General features: G+C 45.7%; 9 protein-coding genes across 9 annotated transcripts; 1 reads left to right on the top strand and 8 right to left on the bottom strand.

The window, feature by feature from the left end:
- Nucleotides 1-401: 401 nt before the first annotated feature.
- DEU56DRAFT_745135 (uncharacterized protein) lies at nucleotides 402-560 on the bottom strand (the record flags this gene model as incomplete). Its single annotated transcript, XM_041349135.1, has 1 exon — nucleotides 402-560. A coding segment is annotated over one exon (159 nt), but the record flags the coding sequence as incomplete, so codon positions are not given.
- A 455-nt stretch (nucleotides 561-1015) lies between these two features.
- DEU56DRAFT_697494 (uncharacterized protein) lies at nucleotides 1016-1204 on the bottom strand (the record flags this gene model as incomplete). Its single annotated transcript, XM_041347260.1, has 1 exon — nucleotides 1016-1204. A coding segment is annotated over one exon (189 nt), but the record flags the coding sequence as incomplete, so codon positions are not given.
- Nucleotides 1205-4368: 3164 nt separating this feature from the next.
- Nucleotides 4369-6584, bottom strand: DEU56DRAFT_759948 (uncharacterized protein; the record flags this gene model as incomplete). The annotated part of the gene is made up of 11 exons (XM_041350379.1): nucleotides 4369-4531; nucleotides 4580-4662; nucleotides 4709-4849; nucleotides 4896-5084; nucleotides 5218-5328; nucleotides 5718-5793; nucleotides 5843-5869; nucleotides 5956-6077; nucleotides 6116-6399; nucleotides 6483-6499; nucleotides 6550-6584. The coding sequence occupies 11 exons, from the start codon at nucleotides 6582-6584 to the stop codon at nucleotides 4369-4371; spliced, it is 1248 nt and encodes a 415-aa protein (XP_041203718.1).
- A 546-nt stretch (nucleotides 6585-7130) lies between these two features.
- On the bottom strand, nucleotides 7131-9537 carry DEU56DRAFT_759947 (uncharacterized protein; the record flags this gene model as incomplete). Its single annotated transcript, XM_041350378.1, has 6 exons — nucleotides 7131-7736; nucleotides 7963-8084; nucleotides 8168-9055; nucleotides 9131-9152; nucleotides 9275-9323; nucleotides 9350-9537. 6 exons carry the CDS (start codon nucleotides 9535-9537, stop codon nucleotides 7131-7133), a joined length of 1875 nt encoding a protein of 624 aa, XP_041203717.1.
- Nucleotides 9538-10140: 603 nt separating this feature from the next.
- Nucleotides 10141-11259, bottom strand: DEU56DRAFT_759946 (uncharacterized protein; the record flags this gene model as incomplete). Its single annotated transcript, XM_041350377.1, has 4 exons — nucleotides 10141-10460; nucleotides 10794-10892; nucleotides 10957-11073; nucleotides 11196-11259. 4 exons carry the CDS (start codon nucleotides 11257-11259, stop codon nucleotides 10141-10143), a joined length of 600 nt encoding a protein of 199 aa, XP_041203716.1.
- Nucleotides 11260-12999: 1740 nt separating this feature from the next.
- Nucleotides 13000-14257, top strand: DEU56DRAFT_745134 (uncharacterized protein; the record flags this gene model as incomplete). Its single annotated transcript, XM_041349134.1, is given in 5 exon segments — nucleotides 13000-13134; nucleotides 13181-13396; nucleotides 13440-13728; nucleotides 13745-14033; nucleotides 14083-14257. The coding sequence occupies 5 exon segments, from the start codon at nucleotides 13000-13002 to the stop codon at nucleotides 14255-14257; spliced, it is 1104 nt and encodes a 367-aa protein (XP_041203715.1).
- Nucleotides 14258-14365: 108 nt separating this feature from the next.
- On the bottom strand, nucleotides 14366-16377 carry DEU56DRAFT_759944 (uncharacterized protein; the record flags this gene model as incomplete). Its single annotated transcript, XM_041350376.1, has 8 exons — nucleotides 14366-14635; nucleotides 14717-14953; nucleotides 15012-15197; nucleotides 15246-15346; nucleotides 15372-15441; nucleotides 15490-15750; nucleotides 15948-16083; nucleotides 16115-16377. 8 exons carry the CDS (start codon nucleotides 16375-16377, stop codon nucleotides 14366-14368), a joined length of 1524 nt encoding a protein of 507 aa, XP_041203714.1.
- Nucleotides 16378-16799: 422 nt separating this feature from the next.
- On the bottom strand, nucleotides 16800-17243 carry DEU56DRAFT_759943 (uncharacterized protein; the record flags this gene model as incomplete). The annotated part of the gene is made up of 1 exon (XM_041350375.1): nucleotides 16800-17243. The coding sequence occupies one exon, from the start codon at nucleotides 17241-17243 to the stop codon at nucleotides 16800-16802; it is 444 nt and encodes a 147-aa protein (XP_041203713.1).
- Nucleotides 17244-18661: 1418 nt separating this feature from the next.
- Nucleotides 18662-19337, bottom strand: DEU56DRAFT_701519 (uncharacterized protein; the record flags this gene model as incomplete). The annotated part of the gene is made up of 3 exons (XM_041347317.1): nucleotides 18662-18781; nucleotides 18834-19124; nucleotides 19173-19337. Coding segments are annotated over 3 exons (576 nt in total), but the record flags the coding sequence as incomplete, so codon positions are not given.
- Nucleotides 19338-19505: the final 168 nt, after the last annotated feature.

The raw sequence follows: 19505 nt of genomic DNA, 5'->3' as shown, positions 1-19505 counted from the left end.
GATACTTTACTTACTTTATGTTGGCACTCTTATTGCTTACATAATCCAGTCAATCTTTCACCAGTACCAGTCTGGGTCAGAGTCTGTTTGAAGCCCCCTGTCTTTTTGTCTTGCTGTTTTGCTGTTTTGCTGTTTCTCTCTCTTTGGTCAAACTAGCCTAGGCCAGCAAGACCCAACATTTCCCTGCACCTCAGCAGGATTGTTGTACCCACAGTGTACTTGGTGGACCAGTTATTTAATAAGAAATCATCATAGCTATCAAGTACATTTTCTAATTTCCATTCATCTGAAACACCTCCAGCACTAAAATAAGAAATAAGCTAACATGTCTGATGTATGCTGCTGATAGGAATGATATCTGCTAGGGCTATGTTACTGTTCCTTAGAGGCATCTTTTTCACCTAATACATAAGGTGGCCTTTCTCCAGTGCAGGTTTAAGTGGAGTATACCATTGGATATAGGCCAGGGGTTCCATAAGCCAGTACTCTAGGGAGGCCAAAGCACTGTAGACCTGTTGGGGTAGCTTGAACAATAAACATGGTCTACCAATTCTTGTACCTGGATTCTATAATCAGATTTTAATAAGAAAAGTAAACAAAATCAACTCACCTTGAAGGCTTGTGCCTTCACACTCATCAATCCTCATCACTACAACAGTATTAAACTGTTCCTAATCATGGGAGCCTCTAGTCTTTGGGCATGCTCATACCTAGTCATTTGGTCCATGGCCATCCACTGCATCCTCCCCCAGTTTCTCCAAAACAAACTTAAAACCATAGTATACATCAAGCTTTTCAAATGGAAGCTGTGTCATTTCCAATCTATTTCACCCCAAACCTTCACCTATAGCCCTTCTCCTCAACTGATTGAGATAATTTTTGAGATCCTGCATCAGTCTAGGGCAGCGATGGGCCTCCATAATATTTTGAAGTGATTGACCATTATGATGGATCCTTTTGGTAGGGATATGTGAGGTTGGAGATTAGTTTCAGTAGGTGTTTTGTCTAGACTATTTAAGTATAGCTGGAAAGATGACACCTTCTCATACCTATCCAGCCAGGAAGTCATTTGTGGATACTCATCCCTTTTATTAGTAGTCCTCCAGGCGTTTTTGGCAAAATTAATATAGAGGCGCTCAAAAGCCTCAGTATTGTAATTGTCCGTAGTGCCAAACATGCATATAGAGTTGATATAGTGGGTGAGTATTTTATATGGGATTGAATGGAAAGTGGCATGTTGAATATTGTTTTTCTGATCATAGCTTGCCAGTGCCATATCCAAGCACCAAACTTGTGATAATGGACCCCTGTGGGCTGCCTGACTCGAGATGTGAGGATCTGAACCCTCTACTAGCCCTAGACATGAGTCTTCTATCGCACACACTTTTACCTGAAGAGTAGGTTTATTGTTCTCAGTCATTTGAAGCCAATACATACTGAAGTTTATCCTTGTCTATCTTTTGCTTCCTTGCTCTGGCCATCACTAGATTGTGTGACCTTTACACGGACCTTGAAACTGACAACAGTGCAATTAGAGTTTCTGTCCAGTTGGATGATTGGCCGATGGATGAGTAAGTCTTCTTTCTTAATTTTACTTGTAGTGCTGTCTGTTATCCATTGGCGTGTTTTGCAAGTCTTCACAGGCTGACTTAGACTGTGTTGCTTTAGCAATTCTGCATATGTTGACTGTGATGGCACCCTAAGGGTAGGGCTAGAGATGCAGATGTATGACTGTAGTAACAGAGGCGATATAATAGTCACACATTGATGAGCTAACTGCAGGGTAGAGAAATATATATTTGATGTGTCTGACATGCAGGAAATAAAGAGGAGATGTAGCCTTGCAAGTGGGACAGGATCCTTTGGTCTATTGGCTGTTGTTTCTCTGGTGTGTAGATCAGCAGTTCATTTATATCCGTCCAAACTCGATAATATTCACTCTATCATGATGAAGGACAAACTGCCAAAGTTTCTACATATTGATCAGACCAACTGGCTCACCAATTTCTGCATCCAGAACATAAACATTGTGAAGCTGTGGCAGTACAAATTAACAAGCAACGATGACATGGTCAACCTCCAGATTAGTGTGCTTAGTCACACTTTTCCCATAGGCTACCTCTATAGGCTCTACTACATGCTGTAGCTATTTTTTTCAATCTAAGAGCCTGGACAACTCGCTGCCTCCTCCTCCTCCTCCTCCACCACCACCACCACGCAGGTGGTTTCCTTTCATGAATACCAAAATCAACCCTCCCAGAGCCTGTGAACCGGAAAGATCTCCACTTGATACATCACCTGCTCATACCTCTTCCAGGCCGAGTGGTAGTAAACATCCACCCTTCTACTTGAATGACTCCATGAGCAATGCGGCCACACTTGGCAGGTCTGCTTATAAACCCATGATCAATGACATTGAATCCATGAAGGAGAAAGTAGACCCAATGATAAACAGATTAGAGGACATCATGAAGTTCACGGTCAGGGAGAAACTCAATGACTAGTTTGTAAAGTCAATGTGTTAAACCAATTTTATTATATGATTCTAGTACTTTGTGTTGCCTCCCTTGGCTTTAATAACTGCTGCAACCTTTCTAGGCATACTTTCTATCAATTTCTGACACTCCTCTTTGGCAATTTTTGCCCATTCTACTGCAACTCTCTCCCATAGTTCAAATAGCCCCTTCGGAGGATCTTGATAGGCAGCAAGTAGTCTCTTAAGTAATTCCCAGAGATGTTCAATGAGATTGAGGTCTGGAGACTGCTGGCCATAATAAAACATTGATGTTATGGTCTTCAAACCATTTTATGGTCAGCTTTGAGGTATGCTTGAGGTCATTATCTTGTTGAAAGATAATGTCTTCTTTATCAATTTCTGACTCCTGCATGCTTTTGAGTAGACACTCCTCTAGGATGGAGATGTACTGCTCTGCATTCATCCTTCCCTCCACCTCACATAGAATCCCAACACCATTCCACCCCATGCAGCCCCATACCATCATACTTCCTCCTCCAAACTTTAGTATACCCTTTTCTCTTTCTCCTAGAGGTTCTCCTGCCTTTTTCCACACATATTCCTGACCATCTGACCTCATTCTATTGATTTTTATTTCATCTGACCAAATAACCTTCTTCCAGTCTTCCACAGTCCAATGTTGGTGCTTTAAAGCAAAGGCCAATCTTCTCTTCCTATGAGCTGCTGAGAGAAGAGGTTTTTTCTTCTTGGTTACAGCCTTGAGATTGGCTGCCCTGAGGGTGTTTCTGATTGTTTGGGTGGAGACAGGAGTAGAGATAATGGAATTGATGAACTTGGTGGCTTGTACAGCATTTGAAGCCTTGCCAGACAGAATTTGATGAACAACAGCTCTTTTGTTCTATGGGGTAAGCTTAGGAGGACATTCCATTTTGACATTTTCCTTATCTGGTATGTTCTGCTTTATAACTGTAGCAATAGTAGACTTGCCAAGACCAGTTTTGGAAGCAATGTTCCTGATAGATAAACCAGAGGTAGAGAGAATAAGAATATTATCCTTTTGAGCAAAGGAGATGGGCTTCATGATAAGTATATTAAAATTCATGATCATATGTGGGTTTATATATTCAAATAATATTAAAATCAGACCATATTATTATTATGGTACCACTTTCATTAAGATTATTATGTATGAATGGTCTTATTTTGTGATTTTAATATAAAGTCAAAAAGTGTCTGAATGAGTCATAAGAATAGAATTACCATATCTTGCCCATATAAGGGTTTGTGCCTACGCTACATAGCTCAGATTCGAGCCATCACGTAGAGCTTTCAGATATGTCCCTACACCAATACGTTATATTTAGGTGCTGGCTTGCTATGATCCAATTACTCAAAATCACACAAACATTCAGGCACTTTTTGAGCCACTGTATGTCAGCATCGTGCCCAGCGAGGACCCCCACCAATCCAAGTCCATTGTAGTCAGTGCTCAGCAGGCTCAGGTTTCAAACTGGGTCTTCCAGACATCTGCTCATGTGCATTCCTACTCCAATCCATTCGTCTTATCGCCCACATCATCAGCAAACTACCGGGTCCTTGTACAAGGTTGTACAAGATTGTACAAATAGTACACTTCCATGACAATGTCCCTCCTTTATAAATCTGTCACAGAGTATCACAATCCATACAAATACTCACAATGCGAACATACTAGATAGTTTAGATAGTCTATACAATGTGGACATACTAGACATGCTAGACAGTTTAGACAGTATAGTTAATGTGGACATGCTAGACAATATAGACATGCTAGACAGTTTAGACAGCTTAGACAGATCAGACAATGTTAGACAGCTCAGACAATGTTAGACAGCTCAGACAATGTAGACATTCTAGTATAGACCATGGTGTAAGACTGCAGTTTGAAAGTGCTTCAGAATAATGTTGACGTCCTCACTGCCGGAGGCACCATCCGAATCATCCTGAAGCTCATCCATCATTCTATACTCAGCCCATTCCTCTAGCATCTTGTCAAGCTCTTGACGACGCTCAGTGCTCTCCAACAATTTATCGACAGATTTTCATATGGAATTGAAATCGGACCTGCATTTGTCGGCGGACAGGTCAGGGACCTTGTTTGTACCGGTATCGTGGAAGCCGCTTATAACACCCTTCGTCTGTTGAGACTGATTAGTGATATAAATAAAAATTAGTTTAAAATGAGCATATAACCGCAGCCACAAGAATAAGACTGTTGACAGGAATCGAGCGTTGAAATTTGTCAGTCAACTTCAGCGCTTTTTTGCCATTGCTGTAGTAGAAATTGTGGCATCCATCCTTGAGAACCTGAGAGACGAAATTCTTATACTTGCCCTAGAAAAAATTAAAACAAGACACCACTCCAGCAGTCACTACTAACCTCAGAGGAGTTAGGAATTTGAAGATATTCACCGGACTTGATCAACTTAGACGCTACATCAGTAATGTGCTTCTGTGCCGCTTCCCTGCGTGTTGAGCTGCTTTTTGGGAAAATACTGTACAGTTGTTTCGCAATTGAGATTATAACTTTCTTGAGCTCCGTACGGAAGGCGAACAAGTTGTCGCAGAGCTGTTCATGTGTCAGCAAGCGGGTTCACGGCCAATACCCGGTACTCACCAAGCATGACATATGTGTAGTGTATTCCAGAAAATATCCTGGGAAACATTAGATCGCGACGACCTGGCAGTATGGAGCGACGTACCCTTTTCCAATTTGATCTTCTTCGAGTGATAAGTCCATAACTATGCATCCAGGACTTCTCGTGTGAGTTTTGCGCGTCCAAGTGCTCAGGAACTGGATGGGTGAGTACAGCCTGCAAGCACATTTCCAATTTTGCAGCCTGAAGAAATGACTGCCAACATGGTGGATAAAAACCAAGCTTCGAGGTGTTGGTTTGCTTGTTCCTACCTTCCCCTCTGTTCTTCAAGTTGGGTTGGCCATGTTGATCAGATGTACGACTACGTGAGCAAGAACAGCCTGAAGTTGGAGTGGGGGAAGGTACATGATCATGTTGCTTAGATGGAAGGTGTGACAAGGAGCGCCCACGAGAGGGGGGCTGTGTGTGACCGGAGGAAATTGTTGAATGATGAGGAGACAGTCTGCAAGTGGAACCACGAGATTCATTTGCATCTGGAGATTTAGACCAAGCGGCAGAACGATGCTGAGGTCATACATGAGTAGAGCACTTTTCAGGCAGCGCACTTTGAGGGGTGCACTGAGAAGGTTCAAAATGAGCGGACGAAATACGTGAACTTTCAAGTGATTGGCAACGAGATGCCTAGTTAGCAGATCAGAAACGAACTTCGGCAATAAAGATATGAACTTACATATTGAGGTGAATGTTGGCTAGGAGGCTTCAAATGAGCATGTGCATGGGAGTGTCTGTGAGAGGACTAGGAAAAGTCAGTGATTGTGAATGTAAGCAATGAAAATCGTGTACACTTGATAGACGAGTCGGGGAAGGAGCCTTGCACCATCCATTTTTCGCGTGGTGACATTGAAGGACATCAAAAACACCAGAACCATCACGTTCATTATCATCTTGGGTGTCGTTGTCTCAGTCTAAATCCATCAGAGTATCGTCCATTGTCCTTGTTGACTGGCAACAGGTCACGGAAATCCGGATCCTCTTCATCATCCCTGGAATCTTCTTCATCTTCTTGGTCTTGCGTGGGGTTGTCGTCTCCACTGCGATAAGTATCTTCATCGTATTCCGTGTGATTTGCATGAGCACCGTTCTCCAACTGATCATGGTCAGAGTCTTGACATCCATCATCTCTCACATCTCGCTGTGTGGCCTCCTCTCTAGCCTTGTTGTGGTTGCGACTGGGCTGGGTTGGATCTTGTTTATCGGCGGCAGATGGTGGCTTAAACCCAAACCTTTCTGAAGGGCAGGCCTCATGGAAGTGTGGACACGAAGAATGACTCCTTCGGCTTTCTGATCATAATGTGCTGGCTTCAACAGACCTTGCTGTATTAATAGCCTGAAATAAATGTTCATAATTAGCCCAAGTCACTCAAACAAAACACTTACTTTTTTCTTTGCCTTGTGGATTGCGAAAGAGCCATTGGGTTTTCTTCAAATTCGTCTATTTCAAGATTCTTCAATGCCTTTGGCCATCACCAATTCTCCAGCTTTTTGCAGCTGCGCTGCATGACCACCAACACCATGATTAGATTGGCCGCTTCATCATGGGAGTTTGGCATCCTTGGAATTGTTGCCTGGAGAACCATGCCTGGCCTTCTTCCTGGGAGGCATTGAGTGAAGAAAACAAAGCTGGACTTTCTGGAAGAGTTGAAGGTCATAATATTATGTGGTATTACATAATACAATTTGACAGCATAGACACGAGTTGTAACAAAGCATACTATAGAAAAAATCTAGGACCCATAGCATATGAAGGACAAGTAGAGTACGGAGAGTGTGATTTTAATGTGTAAGGTTGAAATGATAGTCGCCGGGACTTCACCAGCTTCGACCTCATCAATCATTGCACCCGATTGCACCGCTTCCTTGGGTGTCACTTGTCCGAGAAAATACCACACAGTTGTTTTGCAATTGAGATTATAACTTTCTTGAGCTCCGTATGTGGATAAGCATTGCAGGCTGATGTATCAGCTAGCTAAGCCGAGGAATGCTATTTCACCTTCCACAAAGAACAACAAGTGTTGTAACTGGGAACAGGTAGAGAAGGTGGGGGAAGAGGTACGGATGATGACGAGGCAACAGATGGTCCTGATGAAGGCAGGCGGCCTGGACGTGCAGGAGGTGGGGGGGGGGGGGGGCATTGAGGATGATGACAAGGCGACAGCTGCAACCAGATTGTTTCGTGTGGAATGATGAGGAAGCCAATTAGAAGGCTGGGTGGCTATGGGTTGAGAAGGTGTGGAAACTGCCGGACTATCATGCTCAGATGGCGGCAATTTCATGATAGGGTACAGTATCTTGGGACTCGGAAAGCTGTCCAAATTTTCCAGCCCCCATTTAAGGATTTCCCTGATTTCGTCATGAGAGAGGTCCCTTTCATCCTGTAATGCGTCTCCAATTGCCCGGTGCCACTCCTCAAGGATAGGACAGCAAGCTTTGAAGAATGATGAAGGTTTGAAACTCAGATTTTTCTCTATCATGAATTCTCTCTTGAGGCTACCACTAGTCCCAAGACCATCTTGGTCCATTGTTGCATATGCCTTTTGCCATCTTCGGCAGTTGACAGGGAGCCTCTGTTCCTCTGTTTGTGATTAAGCCCCCAGGCCCCATGTATATGATGGTGAACTCGAGGAAATACAGAAAAGCGATTCCAGGTCATCGGAGGCCCTGTGATCAATCAAGTTCGGAGATGGGACACCTCCCATCAACCTGAGAAGGCAGCAGGATATGTATGGTATTGTTCCCTTCAAAAAACAAGATCAAAATGAGCCCCACTGAAAATGTCAACTTCGAACTCACAGTACCACGTGAATCCTTTGGTATTGGGTTTTCTTGGATGAATTTAGCATGATCAAAGTCGATGAAGTAGCCTTTGCCCTCGTGGATGATGAGATTGTTGGGACTGAGATCTCCGTGTAGAACTTTTCAATCAAAGACCATTGTTTTGTGAGCTACCAGTGTCTGTCAGTGCCAAGATTTACGACAAATATACAAGGGAACTCACCAATGACAAGGTCAAGAAAAACATTAAGTAATTCGGGTAAAGATGCGAAGGTCGTTAGTGGGAGTCCACAGGGGGTCAAAAGCATGCAATGGTGAACTTTGTTGACAAATATTGGTGAAGGTGGGAGGTGATCGTAAATGTGGTCACAAATGTTTAATGTACAGTCAGTACTTCCGCCATACTGGACATCCCAACATTTCACTAGCTGGACCACATTTGGAACGCCTGCGACCACATTGAGGAGGGATTCCTCATGTGATAAAACTTCTGCGTCTACCCAACAGTCCTTCAACACATACTCTCGTCCACTCTTGTCCTGAGTGTGATAGCATACAGTTCCACATGAAAAAAGACCACAACTTTTCCATAAGATGGCCATGATCCAATACACTTCACCCTCATTGTCTGTAACCCAGCCTATCGCTCTGATCACCATGTCATCGAACCCCCCTGGTAGGTCATCATGAGGAATGTCTCGGCAAATGGTACCGCAAACATGAATGGTCGGATCGAAACCAAGGGAAGGGTGACCTACTAACATCATCATGTTTAAGACATTGGCAAAACAGACAGTGTCTCTACCAATCGAGAGAGGTACCGATATGATCATGCCAGAGCGGTCCAAATAATGAGCACGAAACTTCAAGTTCATGACACTGAAAAGCAGTATGAAACGACGCCATGGTTGTTCCCACATGATGAGGTAGCTTTTGGTTGCAACCCCCAAGAATATTGGTATGTCTCGTCCTTCGTACAGGTTTGAGATTGTGATCTCGACTCCTGTTAGAACATCTACCCAGCTCTTGTCTTCCATGGCAAGCTTCTTCAGCTTGTAGTCCATAAGGACTAGATCGGGTTTCCACGCATCAGTGGGATCTGGTACAGGAACTTTAGAGAATTCCGAGGACCAGTATCGCAGTGTAGGAACAAGTTCCTGGTTAGGCTTACTTTACCCCTATTTACCTTGCTTGTGTTGGCACTTGGACTGCTTACATAATCATGTTGGTCTTTACCCTTACTATCACCTGGAGTGACTTAGAATGCAGTTTGCCTTATCCTCTCTCTCTCTCTGAGCTCTGAGCCTGGTCCAGAAACCCTGGGTCTTACACTGTCAACTCTGACATAGCAGCTAGGCAGCAGACCCAACACCAGATTCCTACCAATGTGAATTGTTGTACCCACAGCGGTTCTGCTAAAACCTTGAAGGGCAGTAATGTTGATTTGACTTTGACCTTGTTGCACATTTCATAGTAGACACTCCTGAATAGGTGCTCCAAGTTCTTCTCCTCCGATGACTTTAAGGCCACAATTGGTTGTTTGTCTCCAGTCTGAAATGATTGCTGCGACCAGCTACCGTCCATCTCCAGCATACTATCCTCACCCTCATCTTCATCTGCCACTCACTGCGTTGAGCCGTAGGTTACTCGCAAGTTGAATAGGTCACGGTAGAAGCCGTAATTACAAGTAATATGACTTAGTCATCGACATCCATTAGGACAGCTGCCTTCATCCTCCACTACGCACTACCAGATCTTCGAACCATATATACTTGATGCCATCAACTACGCCGTCTCATTCAGATTGTTTGTAAATACTAATAGCTTTTAATAGACGGCCTCGTTCGCTTTCCCATTGGTGCGATACTTGTAAGTTAAAATAAGTCTCATTTAGCTCAGGTATGTATCTAGCGTCTAGACGGTGCATACACGTCGTGACATTTTTTTCATCTAAGTCTTATCGGATCCTCATCTTATCTTCCTACCACCACCATGAACGACGACCAGGTGAGTCCACTAGTTTCTCGTTCTCATTTGCTTTACTAAATGAATATCCTGCTCACAGCAAACTGTTGGCCACACGACGAGGTCGAATCGACGTCTCGTATGGTGCGACTGCGATGTTTGCAAATTTGCAGCTCCCACCAAAGGCGGCCAGAACATCCCCGCATATCAACGTGAAAACCATCGTCGCACTCAAAACCTCAGCTTATCTGCAATAGCGCAACGAGGACGAGGCGCTTCAAGTTCTTTGCAACGTGACCGTGGAGGCCTCCATGTCCCCTCTCGAGCGCGTGGGTCAGCCCCCCCCTCGAGGTGCTCCTCCTCAACCTCGGGGTTCTGCTCCGCGATCTGCAAATTCTGGAGTGTCAGGTTCTCGGTCTTCAGCGACCCAGCCAACAATTCCGCATGAGGTTCCTGTTCCGTCTCGACCACCATCCCCATCTCAACCAGAACCCATGGTTCTTTCACGCACATCATCTCCTTCGTATGTTTTTCTTTGTATTTGTGCTTGGCTCACCAATGTTTTCAAGATTTTCATACATGGATGTGGACAACACTCATCCGGAACCACAGGAACACGAGCATCCTCTATCAGCCACCCCGCCGCCACCAGACCCCTTGCCGCATGCACCATTATCTCCTATGGCTGCCATGCCATCACCCAGCTCTCCTTATCTTCGTGTCATCTCTTCTCCTCGTCCTCGCCCTATCTCCGTCATGCGCACGAGTCCAGTTCCGTTTGGCAGCCCGATCCCAGTTGCCCATTCAATACCGGCACTAGTACCTCGCCAGATTCAACGGGCGGACTTGGATGCCGAAACCCAAAACGAAAACGCTCAACATACTGTAGCTCGAACGACTGTCGGCTTGTATGATGATCCGGATGCCGGAGACAACCTCCATAATGATCCACTTCTCCATACCGCGACGGAACTCAACGGAGACTCAGAATCAGACAACGACACTCATTGAGCAAGGGTGCTACGGACATCTGCAAACTCTCAGCACCGTCAATTCCAAGTGCCCACACCCTTAGAATACGAGGCTCCACCCAGTGCGGCTCAACTTTATCGTGATAGCCATACTGAATGGTTTGGACGTCTTGTCCTGCTCTTGGTTGCGGTCCTACATGCCAAACACCGGGTATCATTTCGTGCATGTGCGCTGATCCTTTTCACGCTCAACACCATCCTCATCGCACTCAATGTACTCCAACCAACTAACCCCCTTCCCATAACACTACACACGATCATCAATCGCTTCGATCTCCAGGATCGCTTCACCATCTATCCGATCTGTGGTAGCTGTCATCGGATCTTTCCTATAGATGCACCCATTGATACATTATGTTCCGATTGCGACAGCCGTCTTTTCAAACCTATTTCTGACAGACTTTTTCGAAGGTTAACGGGGCGCCAGTCTCAACGTCCACCACCCATTTGCGCAGCACAAATTCAACTCCCGTCGTCGCTCCTTGCCGATTTTCTAACACGGGGTGACAATGAAGAAAGCTGTAGTTCCTGGAAATCCCGTTCCACGGTGCCTGGCGAGCTCAAAGATATATCAGATGGTGACATATGGAAAACTATTAACGGCCCTGACATGAGACCCTTCTTTTTGGACCCTCAAGACGACGGTGAACTGCGTATAGGTGTTACAATGAGTCTTGACTGGTGCGCTTACTTAATTCTATCTCGATCAAAATATTCATACCCTTTCTCTTCCCAGGTTCGGTCGTAAGACAAGTGTCTATGGACCGAGTTATTCATCAGGTGTTCTGTCCTTGTGCGTTTCCAACTTACCGCGAGCGCTAAGGTGAGTTATTGTTTGGTTGTTTGTGCATATCTGAACGATGGTTATTCCAGGTATCGAGCAGAAAATTTATTAGTCTCCTTTATGACTCCAGGGCCGAAGGAACCAACAGGATCGCAGCTTCAGAATTACATGCGACTCGTTGTTGACGACCTCCTCCAGCTTTATGACGAGGGCATTATATATCATACCCCTGCATATCCTCAAGGTAAGTTTCATTTGTATGCTAGTTGTTTATGTATTGAATCAATCTGCAGGACGAAGAGTACGAGTTGTTCTGCTTGGCATTGTCTGTGATCACCCCGCTATGTGCAAACTTAGCGGATTCGCTGACCACAGTCATAACAACGCGCCGTGCTCTAAATGCCACGTTTCGCAAGATAATTTATTTTCTGACGAATCCCTTCGTAACGGTATGTGCCTCAATTAATCATGGGACTTTTTTAATTAATATGTCTTGTAGAGTTTGCAGCTCGCAATGGTGAAGCACATCGCCAACGATGTTACGAAGATAACAAGCTGACGGACGACGACGCACATACGACGTTCTTCAAAGAACATGGTGCCCGATGGACTGAACTCGCCCGCCTCCCATATTTTGACCTTGTACGACAAACTATCATAGACCCCATGCACAATCTTCTTCTAGGTACGTTTGAAATCCACATCAGGTGTTATACTCTAATGTTTCTGCAGGGATCGTTAAGACGCAGTGGTACAATCGATGGATCCAAAACTCAGCGCTTCGTGCTTCAACCGATGCCCGAGCTCGTGAACTCGACATGATACACAAGTTCCTTGCCTCCGTGAGTGGATCCTTTGGTGAGGCATGTATCAACCATACTGAACATTCACATAGTTCGAAGCACCATTATGGGCTGGCAAACTGCCACTCCGTGTTGGAGAACCTGCGGGAGGCTCGCTGACAGCCGACGAGTACAAATTTGCAGCGCTAACTGCATGGCCCATCATCGTAGGATACCCAATCATTTTGCTTTGTCGATCACTCATTTCTGTCCTTAGATCCCGATTGTTTGGCAAACCTTCATCAAGGAGTCGGACAAAGACTTCGAATCTGCACGGAAGTGCCATCTCAAGGCCCAAGAAAAATTCAACAAGGACTTTATGGCGTGGAAATCGCGTCAAGAACTTCCACAGGGAAGTGCGAACACGGGAAAGAGAGGTAATCGAAGCAAGGAGGACGCTGAGCCTAAACCTCCGAAGCAACCTAATGTCCGCATGCAGCGTGACGAGCCGACTAACCTACTACGTCTATCGACTGCGCTTAAGATATTTTGTGGAAGCTCCGTGCAGCTTGAGCTACTACCCCGAGCTGAAGTCCTACTTCAAGAGTATCTTCTTGAATTCAAACGGGTAAGCTATTTCTCATTTGATACTCTGGCTAACTGTGTGCCCTTAGATGTATGGCGAAGGATCCATGAAACCCAATTTTCACTGGGCCGTTCACCTCGCCCAGCAAATCAGAGACTATGGGCCTGTATACAACTTCTGGGCGTTCCTGTCCGAGCGACTCAACAAGGTTCTGAAAAGTTCTAACTCAAACAACTGGACAGGTGGGCAGGTCGAAATCTCGATGATGAGGGAGTTCATGCGTGCAGGACAAATTGATTCCATGGTCAGCGGTTTCACATGCTAATCACTCAAGCTAACTTTCACAGGCTCGTGGCGCACTTCAAACAACCCAAAGTCCCATCATCGAGTCGGTTTTGAAACGGATGCTCGGTGAAGGTCAGGAGGCCCTTGGAACCGTCCAAGATGCAGCAGGGGATATTGAACTAGATGGTATGTCGTGTGCTCTCATTCATTGTTTGGCTACTTACACTCGAGACAGAATTACGAAGCTACCTGCATGTCCAGCCTGGCCCCGCATCCATGCACCCACAGCGACTCAACGACAGCGCCCGAGCAGCGTTACATTCGCAATACAATGCACGACATCCTCACAGCGTTCATTATGCTCTAGCGTTGAATCCGCCTCCTCAATCCTTACCACTCAACGATTTTGCAGTGTTTTACGACTTCGCGCTTTTAGATGGCCGCCGAATCACGCCCGCTTCAAAAAGTACTCGCGAATCCTTTGGATCTTCATTAATAAAGGCAAGAGTTGGCCCCAACTTTTACTATGGCGAGATTATTAGTATTTTTTCTCATGTTCAACCGAACGCCTCAGATGGTTCACAGCTTCAGGCTGAATTCAGGTGGATGAAGGAACTTGCTTTGTCTCCTGTGCAGGATGACCCATGGAGCGAATTGTGAGTACCTGATCTTGTTATTTTTCAAAGGAACTCATGTGCATTACAGTCCTGAACTCAATGTAACGTGTTTTGCACTCAACGAGTTCTGGGGACCGCAAGAAGCAGGCTCGCCACCCTGCGTTCTGCCGTTTGATTGCATCACTTGTCAGATCGCTCGAGGAGTTGTGACGACAACAAATCCACAAATGTGGATCACAACTTCATTGGATAAGGTACGTTAGCGATTTTCCGCACAAGTTTCTATTCTAACAACGCATCTACAGCATCTGTGTGCATGAGTCCTTGTATGTCTACAGGTATGTCTATTGTGCAAGTCCCACGTTCTCCGGCTAAACTTCCTCATGATCTTGCCCGCTACCTTCCGCAATGTCTGTATCGTTCTTTGCGGATCCAAATCCAGGTGGATCCGCCCAATCACCCCACTCCTTCAGTTGCACCTGATACTCTGGGTGGTTCTTGTTCTCTTCGAGCCACTCCGCATCTATTCCGAAGTTGTAGGGCGTGTAATCGGGGATACGAAGCAGCGTTCGGTCAGTTCCTTCAACCCGCAACGTGCGGAATTGTTTACGTTGCTTGGTATTGAGGGATTCTTTCCACAGCTGGAAGAGTCTGTGATATATGTCAGCGAGCTGTGATTCTAGGTAAGCAAGACTGTTTTTAGCTATGGCGCATTAACTTACCTCCTGTGATCTCCAAGGATTTTTCACGACTTCCATGAACACCATACCGTCCATGTCTGTATCCGCTGGAAAGCCCTTTTCCTTTCCCATCTTGATCCTCCACTCGTCGACTGATTCACCATCGTCTTCAGGTCCAGATGCCTCGTCTGACATATGATCCGCGTGGATGATGTTGATGGGATCCGCGCCATGAAGTTCGAGGTACTTCGGACATGCTGTTGTCAACCGGTCGGCTTTCTTTTTCAAGTCCGTAAGTGTTTTTGTTCTTATTTAAAAGCAGACATTAACGACTAACCTCTTTACGACGCTGACTCCAGCGATTCTTTTGCTGGTTGTTGTTTTTAGCTGCGGCCTTCTCGCGGTCATTCTGCGCTTTCCACTCCTCCTTGAATCCACGGTACGTGTCTTTAGCAAACGTGAACAATGATTGCTTATTCCATTTGACCTTGCGGTTGCTCAGGGAATCGCTAAGGGCCGTGCTCTGTTCAAAAGGTGAGGGGATTGTGAAGTCGAAAGGCTCACAACTCACTCTAAGTTCCTCCCAGACAAGATGCGCGATCTTGTTGAAGATCACTCGATTATGGTCGTCGTTCACGGTCGCCTCAAAATTTGGTGTTAGGTACACCTCGCCTGTCATGTCATTCTTTCGTTCAACCTCGAGACTTGGCCATTTTTTTCCCGTCGGATACATCACATGCACGGCGGAACTTGGCGGTAACCAAGTGCTATGATACGTGAATTCATTTGTATTTGAAGAGTGAGAATGTGCTTACCTTTAGGTGCCCTCGTGCTTCCCGGGCAGCGGTAGAGAGGCTACCACGAGCCCCTGTGACGTCTTCCGCATCATGATCGAATTCACCTGCCCGTGATTCCACACCATCAACCTCAGCACCAGCACCTCTTCGCCTGCGCCTCCGAGCAACCGATGACGCCCCCCGACTTTGGACTATGTGGCCACGAGTGGAGGTCTGGTGTGAAGGTACATTCCCTTCAAGCTGTGCAAGTCGTTCATCCGTTTGCTTATAGTGCTCATCCTGATTTTCACGCATCTCACACAGGATGGCAGCAAGATCTTCCATGTTTGCTGGAGTCAAGTGCCTTGTGGCTGGCGACGATGCACGACGAGAGTGACGGTTGTTTCGGGATGATGAACGGCTGGTGGATGGAGACGATGGGTTCCTCCAGCGATTATGCACAGGACTTCTTGCCCTATGCCTTCCCTCCCGCTCACGATTGTTGTCACTGGGTGAAGATGAACGCTGATGCCTTCCCCGTGATCGTCGAGAGCTGGACGCAGCACCTCTCCTATGTCGACGATGCTCAGGTAGACGTGTATCACTTTCATAGGGAAAAATTGGTGAGTTTGACTGCATATATTCAGTGCATATATTCACTCACCTGCTATTTGTAAGCCTTCGTGCACCATTATTTGCAGCAGATGGGTTCGCAAACGGCATCGGCTCATGTGGACCATCTCTATTTGCATCGTGAGTAGCACGCCTTGGGGCCAAGGAACCGTTCGAGCTACTGAGAAGTGCTGGATCGATATTCGAGTTAGCTGGGGCCATATATACTTCTGGGGTTTCTGCGATTGTTCTCTTCAAGCTGTCTGGCCAGCTATCCCACACTTCAGGTGCTATCGCAGGGGGGCGTCTCAGCATGTTTCCGTGATGATAATAGGATGGCAGGGGCAGAAGGGGATACGAGCGCACAGGGGGAATTGAAGCAGGACGCGAAGCAGGCACAATAGTTTATCGAGCACGTGGTGTATTCATCAATATGAATATATTCATTATTTCAGCCCTACATTGGGTGATCTACTCTTATTATATTAGGAAGATATTTGAATGAAGCTGAAGCAATAGGTATATAGTCTAGTGTCATCTAATTGTATCTCGAGTAGACAACATGATATACGCTAATTGTTATTAACATAAGTCGTCGAGCCAGCCCCCAAGTATGTCATGTCCTTACACGTACGCGAGGCTACTTCAACGCTGACTAACAAATCTATTTTCATGTCTAGCTACCTGAGCTTATCTTGCCTAAACACACGTACTTCAAGTACCGCTAGTCTGGATCTTCACGCAGTGACTGTCTCCACGTCTGTATCCTGTGAATCTGATTGGTACTTTTTTGTCTTCTTCAACTGACCAGTGAAGGCGCGGTTGAGCCTCCATTGAGGAATACCTCCTCTCTGTGGGTTCATCAATATGGAAGATCCATGTAGGATAAAATCACCCTTCTTTTTGGCATATCTAATGCTGTAAAGGTCTTGGATTGTGAGATTGGACGATGGGATAAGAATATCGAGGATAGATGATGTATGGTCATGTATGCCCTCCTCCCATAGAACGCGTTTTCCACCTGCTAAGTTGCCATCTTTTTCCACTAGCAGCTCATGCCTCATCAACTGGTCCATATCCTCCTGCTTGAGGGGTTTCGGGTCAGTGAGGGGGATGGCTGTAGTGACTGTTGCAAGCAGATGACCGAACACAAAGGATGCTGAGGCCAATGCCAATGTCATGATTGAGGTGAGCAATGTCTTATTTACAAAAACTTGGACCTTCGCTAGTTTCGCTGGAGTGTTTTAGCGCCAGTGATTCACACAGCCTGCACATGTCATGACAATTCAGCCTAAACGGAGTACAAAAAAGGGACAATTCAACTACCTATCTATCGGAGAGAACATCACGGCTAGCACACAGCCTGACTTTTTCGGCTAGCGAGTGAAAAATGCATACATCAGCAAACTACCAGGTCCTTGTACAAGGGTCTAGACAGTAAGCGCGCACTACTACCCTCGCGAAGCATAATAAAGAGTGTCGTAGAATTCTTTATTGAAGTACTTATTCAAAAAAAAAGGATTGTGAGTAGTGCGTTGTTGTTGCCATTGTGAATTGTGCATCCGCTGCATCTCCTAGCCGAGGGATGATACTGACAAATGCATGAAGTTGACGTAGGGGAAGGATGCTACCGACTGGAGTGCCATCAGAATACTAGTACTTAGTACATTTTAATATATGCATCTCCGTGGCAGGATCAATCGAGCCAATGGTCAGACCCTGCATATAACAGAGATATTGATCTCTCCATGTAATGCAAGAGCCTCGTCGAGGGATTGGACGCATGATCAGGTGTAGTTCGCAGATCGCATGACCTTGGAGGGGTGCATCAAAGTTTATACAGATTTGTACACAATGAAAAGGTGTGTACCTGTCAGACCTGATTTTGGCCAATCAGAGGTGCTTTCGACATTGATAAGAACAGTGTCCTGTCGTCCTTTTGGCCACCTAGGGCTAGAAGGAGATGTGTGTACAGTTTGAGCTGGTAACACAATACTAGGATCGAGGACGGTCAATCAACGATCTTCTTCTCGGACCCCCCACGCCATGAACCACCCCTCTGTCCCTCGCGTCACGTAGCAAGAAATCCGAAAGTATAACGCACAGATCCGGTATATTGAATTCATTGGCGATATCATCAATTCTGACTCTGGTGCGAGATGGGTCATAGTTGAGGTGGATTGCAGTATCACTGCTAGCAATAAATGTTCAAGGAGGGTGAGGAATTGTGGTCACTGTTTGCCTGGCTTTGTTGAAATAATTTGTTGTAATGCACGTGCGGTTCATTTCTTCTAGGTGTGCGTTTCGTGGATCTGATTCCCGCTCATCACAATTGATGATCTCTTCTTCCTCTCTGTTATCCTCAAGATCTTCTTTGGGCCTGAAATCGGGATCACCAGGGTGACGGCTCTTTAACGTCATAGTGATTGCGAAATTTCGCAGCTTGTCCTCTTGATCTAAATGGCAACAGATCTGGGGGTCATAGTCGTTGTTGTTCGTGCGTCGTGCAGGCTCCTTGATTTCCGACACATGTGCATGTTCGGTAGCATCTGCGGACCACTGGATGAGAGCACCGACTTTGCGCATACTTACGCATCTGTATATTGGCAAGCCCCAGAAGAAGCAGATGAGCAATCCTGGCACCCGTCCTGGTAGTGATGTTGGTCTTATCGGAAGAAAGCACAGTGCCAAGAACTGTAGCACCTCTTGGAAATTGAGTCTGCAGAGTGTGTGGTGAGATCATGCAAGGTCACAAACTCAACTGCACATACCTGCATTTCCCAAGCAGCATCGCCCGTCAACCATTCTGAGTATACCTGCAGAAGGTGCGCTGCTGTTTTGTACACGTGACGAGGGATGAAATCAAGCTTGTCGTGAAAAAGGGGGTTGCTAAACAGACTCTCCAAGCACTCAATAGGATCTCTCCAAAAGAGTCGGATAGGATGTTTTGTGGGATATACGGAGGGGACAACCTGACATTTCCAGTTGGGTCCATTAGGAAGCATCTCCGCCCGGCTTCGTAATTCTCTAGTGTTGCTAAATGAAAGGCGCAATTTCTGGATCTTAAAAAAGATGTAAGCAATGATGATGATGAAGAGAATATGACAGACCATCAGAAGCTTCAGAAATTTGTCGATCACAGCCATGCTAAGGGAAGAACGCAAAAGAAAATTGCCAACCTCCCATTCTTCCTTGGCTGTGAAAGGGTAGAAAAGGTTTTCCTTCCTGTACTCCGCATATTCATTGGCATCGAATAAATCTAAAAATGTCAAACCATCTTGAGAGTAACACATCCCGGCACCCTCATACTTCTCCTCCAATGGGTCTCCAGCTTCACCGAAGTCATCGTCCATAAAATTAAAGTCGCCGTTGTCGTCCACACACACTTGATCATTATCACTGAGTTGCAAAAATCTGTCAGTACTCATTCCAGGTTCCTCCCG

This window comes from Suillus clintonianus (genome assembly GCF_016758775.1).
Source record: "Suillus clintonianus strain FC179 chromosome Unknown DEU56scaffold_105, whole genome shotgun sequence".
Classification (NCBI taxonomy): Eukaryota; Fungi; Basidiomycota; class Agaricomycetes; order Boletales; family Suillaceae; genus Suillus; species Suillus clintonianus.
This window is presented reverse-complemented; position numbering and strand designations above follow the sequence as displayed.